A 9,170-nucleotide genomic window follows, 5' to 3' on the forward strand; every position below is an offset into this window, starting at 1 on the left:
CTAATTCCAGTGCCATTGCCTTGCTCAGACCCCTGCAAATATTTCCCTTTTACATAATGATCCAATTCCCTTTTGAAAATCTCAGCTAACACCACTGTCACCATACTCTCAGACAAATTGCAAATTCTAGCTACTTGCTAAGTGAATAAGATTTTCCTCATGTCATTGCTTCCTTTTACAATTGCATTAAATCTGTGTTCACTCAATCTTATCCTTCCACCAATAGTAACAGTTTCTCCCTATCGATTCAGTCTGAACCCTTCAGGATTTTGAATCCCTCTGCCAAATCTCCTCTCAAGTTCCTCTTCTTAAAGGAAAATTGTCCCAACACCTCTAATCCCTCCATGTAACTGAAGTTCTTGATCCCTGGAACCATTCTCATGAATCTTTTCAACAATCTCTCTGATGCCTTTATTTCCTGCTTAAATTGCAATATCCAAACTGGATGCTGAGACTAAACCACTGTTTTCTATAGGCTTGACCTAACTTCCTTGCTTTTATACTCTACTCCCTTATTGAAAAAACTTAAGATGCTGAATATTTTAATAATTGCTATCTCAGCTTGTCTTGCAACCTTCAATGATTTGTACACAAACATATTCAGGTCCTTCTGTTCTTGCATGCCATTGACAATTGGCTGATCCTAAAATCCTCAACTCCACTTACCTGCCCTTTTCCAATTACCCTTGATTCCTTTACTGTTTAAAAATCTGTCTATCTCACTCCTGAATATACTTAATGACCCAGCCTCAACAACCGTCTGTGGTAAAGAATTCAATAGATTCACTACTCTTTGAGAAGAAATTCCTCCTCATCTCTGTCTGAAATGTTTCAAAGCGTCATATGTCATTCATCTACATTCCAGTGAGTACAGGCCCTCTCAATCTCTCCTCATAAGACAGTCCCTCCATATCTGATATTAGCTTAATGGAACTTCTCTGACTGCCACTAATACAGATAAATCTTTACTTATATAAGGGCCCAAAACTATTCACAGTATTCCAGCTGTGGCCTGACTAGTGCCTTGTATATGTTTACAAAACCTACTTACTTTTATATTCCATTCCCTTTGAAAAGAAGGCCAACATTCCATATGCCTTCCCTGAACTTAGATGTTAGCTTTCTATAATGCATGGATCAGGAGTCCCAAATTCCTCTGTTTTGTAGCTTTCTGCAGTATTTCTCCATTTGAATAATATTCAGTTCCTTTATTCTTCCTTCCAAAGTGCATAAGCTCACACTTCCCACATTATATTCCGTCTGTAAAGTTTTTCTTTTCGCACCCACTTAACCTGTCTATGTCGTTCTGCAAACTTTTTGTGACATCCTCATGACTTGTGTTCCCAAATCTTTTTGGGTCACCTGCAAATTCAGGCAAAATTAATAATCACTTGACCAAATGCGGATTAATTCAAGAAAGCCAGCATGGATTTGTTAAAGGAAAATATGTTTAACAATGAACTTAAAATTTTTTGATGAGTTAACAGAGAGGGTTCATGAAAGTAAAGCTGTTGATCTTCCAAATCTTCCAGAGGAAGTCATAGATGTGCCAGAGGAAGTGGTAGATGCAAGAACAGTTACAACATTTAAAACATATTTGGACAGGTACATGAATAGGAAAGGTTTACAGGGATATGGGCCAAATGCAGGAAAGTGAGACGGCCTGTTTCCGTGCTATATAAATCTTTGCAGGGTACAGGGACCTTCAAAATGTATTTGATAAAGTGTAATACAAACCACACTTATGAAAAAGTTGAAGTTCTTGGAATTCAAAGGGACAGTAGCAGTATGGATACAAAATTGGCTGACCTAATTTGGAGTGAAAACAAGAATAGTGGGGAATGTTTTTTTTTGAACATGCAGAATGGTTTATCTCGGAGTTCCTGACAAATTGGCATTGAGATCTCTGCCCTTCCTGATATTTATTAATGACCTAGACCCTGGTGTACAGGACACAATTTCAAAATTTTCAGATGATTCAAATCTTGGAAGTGTTGTAAACTCTTAGGAAGATTTCAAAAGGAGAAAGACAATTTGATTGAATAGGCTGACAGTGATGTATGTACAGTAATTTAAAGTACAGAAATGATTCATTTTGGTAGTAAGAATGCAGAGAGACAAATAAGATAAAGAGTACAATTCTAAATGGTGTGCAGGAGCAGAGGGACCTGAATGTGTATGTTTACAAATCATTGAAGGTTGCAAGACAGGCTGAGATAGTGATTATTAAAATATTCAGCATATTGAGTTTTGTCAATAGAGGAACTCTTGTCTCTCAGCCCTTTACGTCCTACTATCCTATTCACTATTCAAATGATTAAAGCTCCCCATTGTAATTACCGTATAATTCTTGCAGTTTACTATAATTTCCTTGCAAATTTGTTTCTTTACGTCTTTCCCATTAATTGATGGTCTATAGACTACACCAAGAAAAGTAATTGCACAATTTTTGCGCCTGAGCTTTATCTGAATAGATTCTGCCCTTGACCCCTCTGGGATATCTTATCTACCCAGCACTGCAAGGTGTTCCTTTATCACTACTGCTACCCCACTATATTTCCTTTCTTTCCTAGATTTCCTGAATAGCTATTCTCCAGGTACACTTAATTCCCAGCCCTTCTTTGAGCCAGGACTCCATTATTACTGCAATATCATAGTTCCAAATGGCAATCTATGTCTGCAACTAACTAATCTTATGTCCATGTGAATGTCACACATTTATATACATGGACTATAACCTTAATTATGATTTTATTACTTACCCTATCATGAGGTTGTTGACTTGCTCACCAAGCTGGCATGTTTTTGACAGACGTTTCATCACCATGCTAGATGACATCATCAGTGGAACCTCCAATGAAGCGATGTTATTCTACTCCACATGGAATTTATACTGTCTGGTCCATTATGGTGAGTACTGTCATTTCTGGTTTTGATCTGTATGGGTTTGTATATGGGGTCCAATTCTATGTGTTTGTTGATAGCATTATGGGTGGAGAACCATGCCCCTAGGAATTCCCATGTGTGTCTATGTTTAGCTTGAGCTACTATGGTTACCTTGTCCCATTGTCTGAATGACCTTCATTGTCTGAATGTACGGAAATTAAGGAGAGTTCATCGTGCCGTTTTGCTGCTAGCCGATGTTCGTGTATTCTGATGGCTAGTTTCCTTTCTGTCTGTCCAATGTCCCTCCATCCACATATTAATCTCTCTATCATCCTATCCTGCGTGATACTGGGAATAATCTGGTTTACCCCTTTTGCTATCCTGCTTGCTAATATCCTATGAATCTCCGCAATGTCTGACTGCAGCACCATATCTCTCATTCTATCTGTGTTGTCGGTACTAATGTTGGATTGACTGATTTATTGTCATGTGCACCGAAGTACAGTGAAAAGCTTTGTTTACGAACAGTACGGGCAGACCATAGTAAGCAAGGATGTACAGATCAGAGGTTGTAAAAAGACTTAGACAGAGGCATACAGATTACATTGCACAGGGCGTGCACTAGGCGAGATCAACATTAACAAGATTATCATTATTTGAGGCTAGAGAGTCCATTCATCAATCGAATAATGGCAGGGAAGAAGCTGTTCCTGAACCTGCTGGTGTGCGTGTTCAGGCTTCTGTATCTTCTGCCTGATTGAAAACATTGTAGGAGATCATTACCGGGGTGCAATGGGCCTTTGATGCTGTTGGCAGCCTTTCTCCGGCAACCATGTAAGCAGAGTGCATGGATGGAAGGTTGGCTTCCATGATGGTCTGGGCTGTGCACACCATCTTCTGCAGTTTCTTATGGTCCTGGGCAGAGCAGTTGCCCTACCAGGTCAATATGCACCTGGACAGTATACTTTCATTAGCCCACCTGTAGAAGTTAGTGAGGGTCCTTACGGACATGCCAAATTTCCTGGGCCGTCTGAGGAAGAAGAGGTGTGTTGTGTTTTCTTGACTGTCGCATCTACATGGGTAGTGCAGGACAGGTTGTTGAATATCATCACTCGGAGGAAATTGACGGTGTCCACCCTCTCAACCTCAGTTCCGTTGATGTAGATGGGGGTATGTTCTCCTCCTTTCTTTCTGAAGTCAATGATCAGTTCTTTAGTTTTGCCGATGTTGAGAGAGAGATTGTTGTCTTTGCACCACGTCTCCCTTCTGTATTTTCACTCGTCATTGTTAGATATCCGTCCTACAATGGTGGTGTCTTCAGGGAACCTTATGGTTCCATAATGTGGACCATATCTGCTGGCTGATCACCTCTTTGCTTAAGGTGCTCATACAGTCATAGAGAGTCATAGAGACATACAGCATGGAAACAGAAACTTTGGTCCAACTTGTCCATGCCAACCAGATATCCTATATAAATCTAGTCCCATTTGTCTGCATTTGGCATGTCCCTCTAAACCCTTTCTATTCATATACCCATCCCAGACGTCTTTTAAATGTTGTAATCGTATCAGCATCCACCACTTCCTCTGGCAGCTCATTCTACCCTCTGCATGAAAAAGTTGCCCCTTGGTCCCTTTTATATCTTTCCCCTCTCTCCTTAAACTTATGGCCTCTGGTTTTGGACTCACCCACCTCAGGGAAAAGACCTTGCCTATTTACCCTATTTATTTGTCCATGCCCCTCATAATTTTGTAAACCTCCATAAGGTCACCCCTCAGCCTCCGACGCTCTGGGAAAAATAGCTCCAGCCTATTTAGTCTCTTCCTATATCTCACACCCTCCAACCTGGGCAACATCCTTGTAAATCTTTTCTGAACCCTTTCTAGTTTCACAACATCCTTCCTATTAACAGGGAGACCAGAATTGCATGCAATACTCCAAAAGTGGCTGAACCAATGTCCTGTACAGATGCAGCATGACCTCCCAACTCCTATACTCAATGCAATGACCAATAAAGGCAAGAATACCAAACGCCACCTTCTCTATTCTATCTACCTGTGACTCCACTTTCAAGGAACTATGAACCTGCACTCCAAGGCCTCTATGTTCAGCCACACTCCCCAGGACCTCACCATTAAGTGTAGAAGTCCTGCCTTGATTTGTCTATCCAAAATGCAGCACCTCACATTTATCTAAATTAAACTCCATCTGCCACCCCTGAGCCCATTGGCCCATCTGATCAAGATCCCATTGTACTCTGAGATAACCTTCTTTGCTGTCTACTACACCTCCAAATTTAGTGTCATCTGCAAACGTACTACCCCTTCAATGTTCACATCCAAATCATTTATATAAATGACAAAAAATAGTGGACCCAGCACCAATCCTTGTGGCACACCGCTGGTTACAAGCCTCCAGTCTGAAAAGCAACCCTCCACCACCACCCTCTGTCTTCTGCCTTTGAGCCAGTTCTGTATCCAAATAGCTAGTTCCCCCCACATTCCATGTAATCTAACCTTGCTAACCAGTGTACCATGAGGAACATTGTCAAATGCCTTACTGAAGTTTATTCTGCAGACAGTCGGTGACATCCTTGACCTAAGACCAGAGAGGCAACAAGCACCCCTGGATTCGCATTTTCAGCTGCCTGTCTGTTCTGTCACTTTTCATGATCACTATACAGCTGAGCCAATTATGGTGCCATGCAGATATCTCCAGCTGTACTTCCTGTCTGAACAAACACTTAGATCTTTTTCTGGATATGAATATTTGGAGAGTAGGATGCTCTGAGGGGACAAATGCACCATCTTCAGTTTCACTTAACCATCTGGTGGTCACCGATTCCCTCCCTCCTTGCATATATTTCAGTTGTGAGGTGATCACATATGTATAAATGTGCTATCCACAAAAGCTTTTAATCTCACAATGTGTCCCAGTGTTGCCTGCTACTTCTCAGGTGCTGAAACCCAGTTGTTGAACCTTGTGATACTGCACACATTTTTAAAGTGCTGAGTAAATCAAAGGATGAGGCAACTTTGAGATAAACTGAGACTGTTGTTTGAGTGAGGGATGAAGAGAGTGCACATGTATGGCACATAGCCTTGTAAGAAGACCTTAGGATGCAGTGTGAATAGCAGTTCAAGGATTTGTTAACCTCTAAGGGATATTTGTAATCTTGAGGGATCCAAGACGTCAGGAGTGGAATTTCAATTTGTGATGTTTGCTTGAGGACTCCCCGAATATCCTAAAGGTAAACGAACAGTAAGGCAAACATGACTCTTTGAAAGTTTCGTTTGTGGAAAAAAAAAGTCAAAGTTTTTTTTACATGTTGTAATAGGTTCTGAAAGGTTCCTCTTTTCGAGGTAAAATCAGTGTTTTGGGGAAATGGTTGGGTTATTAGGCAGGAAGGAACTTGGTCAGACACGATGGAACGGGGCGGGGACCGAAGTGGAGGGGGCGGGGATACTGGAGGAGGGGGCGGAGGCTCTGCCGGGGGGGCGGAGACAGGGATGGGGTAGGGCAAATAAACGGGGCGTCGTTAATTACATGCAAATAATCCATTTTGACGTGCGTAAGCCTGGTGATTCGATTGGCTGTGAGGCGTCGTGTGTGAGGTCACAGAGGGGCGGTGCTGGCGATGTTTACAGCTCTCGGTGCGAGGGGTTTGTGTTGCTGAAGATTGGCCGTGGGTCGTGTCCTGGTTGATGTCTCTTCATCCCTTCACAGCCTTCGTCGACCTGGTTAAAAAAACAATGTTTTTCCTTTAGCCAAATCCTATCATAACCAAAAAAAAGTGAAAGAACAAAAAAAGAGACGCCCCGCATGCCTTTGTGATCAGAGAAGAAAAATCAGAAAAGTCGAATTCGTCGTCTTGATCGGAACAAAAGAAAAGAAAAAAGACCTTAGGGTTTTGTTTTGGGCCCAGGATCTGGTGAACTGTAAACAAAATCCGTTTAAAAATTTCGTTTCGTACCTTAAAAGTTTCCGACATCGAAATTTCTGTTTCGACCTTTTTATTTCTAAAATAAATAACCTTGGTTCAGAAATAAAAGCGGAAACATCGTTTTATGTTTTGGGTCAGCCGATGAGTCCTGGAGTAGAGTTGATCAAAATGAAAACTGAAATCACAACTGCCGTGGGTTTTATTACCAGATTGTTGAGGACGACAGGGCTTATTTCTGACGAGCGGCTCCAACATTTCAGCGAGTCGTTGGAGAAATCTTTAGCAGGTGAGAGTGAAAGCAGGTATTAAAATTGGAAGCATTTAAATCTCTTTTTTATTTCTGGGCTAGCGCCACATGAAACAGGTCAACGGCGAGGAAATAATTGACTTAACGCCGAAGAAATGTACAGAGAATCGAAATTCTTGCCATCAGGGAAAAATATATTTTTGAAGTTGTTGTGTATTTTTTTCACTCTTCTGTATTTTTATTCCCCACTCCCCCATCTATAGAAAAGGAGAAAGCGCGGTCGGGAGAATTCAGATTCACAAAACAGCAACGCTGTGAAAGAAAAGCAAAGCGAATTTTGCAGGTCATTTGAATCTAACGTTTGTTGTCTTTGTTTGACAGAACACTACAGACACCATTGGTTCCCCCACATGCCTTGCAAAGGGTCAGGATACCGATGCATTAGGATCAACCACAAAATGGATCCTCTGATAGCAAGGGCGTCCAACATCATCGGACTCAGCAGCCAGCAACTTTTTCAACTTTTGCCGAGTGAATTGACTCTGTGGGTCGACCCGTTCGAGGTGTCCTACCGAATAGGTGAAGATGGGTCAATTTGCGTTCTTTACGAAAACGTACCTAGCAGCGGCATCTCCCCGTTGGATAGTATGATAAGTTGCAAGGATGAATTTAGAATTGGCAGATCCAGTCCCTCTAAGAGTTACATGATGACTGTTTCAAGTTAATAATTCATTTACACATACAATTGTTATTGTACAATATGCAGGCCCCTTTGATAATGTAGTGAAATGTTAATCCCTAGTTAACTTTTAGTAGTGCGACTGCCAAAACCTTTGTTTGATGTGGCCAGTGGCTATATGCAAAACTGTTTTTGCACCACATTAAATTCCTGGATTGTATATTGTAAAAACATGTACAGTCAGTGGATAATTGTGTTTTACAGATTTATATTTTAAGAAGTAAGCCATGGCTGTTTGTAATAAAACATCAAAATGAATCCATATGATGTGTTCAGGATGTCTTTTAATGACAATGAACTGATTTTGTAAAAGATCCACAGTGTTTGAATTGGTACTGAAAAACATTGTTCTTTTTACTGGTCATCATAAATGTGATCTCTGAATTTAGAGAAATATATGTTGACCACTGAGCAATTGTACGGTACAGTTTACTGAATTTGACGTTCCTTTTGTTTCTCATTTAGGTATGTTACAGGAACAGTACTGTACATTTTCTTCTAAATAATAAAAGTACTTTGTTCCACCTAATGTCCCATTTTAAAAAGTTTTTTTTGAAACATAGGATAGTGAAACCATAAAAATATCAATTCCAGTAGTCTAAGATAAGCTGCAGGTAGATACAGTGTCAAACTACGTGGTAGCTTTCCTGTTTAAAAGCACATGGATCAAGTAATAGATGAACTACAACAGCAGAATCAAGAAAACACAAAAGCAATGGACCAGCAATGGATGCATTCAAGAAAGTAAGCCTATCAAGGGAGAAAAATATTTCCTTCCCTTTATTCTGAAATACAAGATAATGGAGGAAAAGTGCAGTTTGTGTTTTTTATGGATTCTTTGCAAAGCAGATATTTTTCCCTGACAGAATAGCTGTTCTAAATTTTTTTGATTAGGAATTATACATTTATTTATGCAAGTCTCAAATTAACATGCTGAATTTTACTCAGGTTGATTTTATTTCAATGTACAACCTAAGGTTATTTTCTCGGTGCCATTTTTAATATGAATTATGCCCACAATACATGAATGTTCATAAACCTGCACAGTACAGATCATTTTAGATTGTTAATAAGTGCAACAAAAATAGCTCTTGAGTATGATGTGCAGACTGATTGTTCATATTATTTGAGTTGGATTATTTCTGAATGTAATATTTTCTTTAGTTTTCTCCCCTTGTAAAGGAGCATATAGTAATTACAGATGAAGGTTATTCAACACATCTCAGTTCATCATTGTTAGGACTAGATTTGCATATTTAGCCCCTCAACTCCTTCCAATTATTCAACTAAATTGTAGCAAATTGATAATTAAGTCCATTTGCCAGCCTTGCTTCAATAATTCTTAATAGCCTTCT

The 9,170-nt window shown here is 40.1% G+C and overlaps 1 protein-coding gene across 1 annotated transcript; it reads left to right on the plus strand.

Annotated features, from left to right (window-relative positions):
• Positions 1-6,489: 6,489 nt before the first annotated feature.
• Positions 6,490-8,344, plus strand: si:dkey-42i9.4 (uncharacterized protein LOC492503 homolog). The gene is made up of 2 exons (XM_020519244.2): positions 6,490-7,115; positions 7,458-8,344. The coding sequence occupies exons 1-2, from the start codon at positions 6,971-6,973 to the stop codon at positions 7,799-7,801; spliced, it is 489 nt and encodes a 162-aa protein (XP_020374833.1). The 5' UTR covers positions 6,490-6,970; the 3' UTR covers positions 7,802-8,344.
• The last annotated feature ends 826 nt before the right edge of the window (positions 8,345-9,170 follow it).

This window comes from Rhincodon typus, chromosome 16, assembly GCF_021869965.1.
Source record: "Rhincodon typus isolate 14 chromosome 16, sRhiTyp1.1, whole genome shotgun sequence".
Lineage (NCBI taxonomy): Eukaryota > Metazoa > Chordata > Chondrichthyes > Orectolobiformes > Rhincodontidae > Rhincodon > Rhincodon typus.

Bases quoted from the DNA above. Each gene is read 5' to 3' on its own strand.
- si:dkey-42i9.4 (XM_020519244.2), top strand. From the start codon at position 6,971: ATGAGTCCTGGAGTAGAGTTGATCAAAATGAAAACTGAAATCACAACT. The intron at 7,116-7,457 runs GTGAGAGTGAAA...TTTGTTTGACAG, and splicing joins GTTGGAGAAATCTTTAGCAG to AACACTACAGACACCATTGG.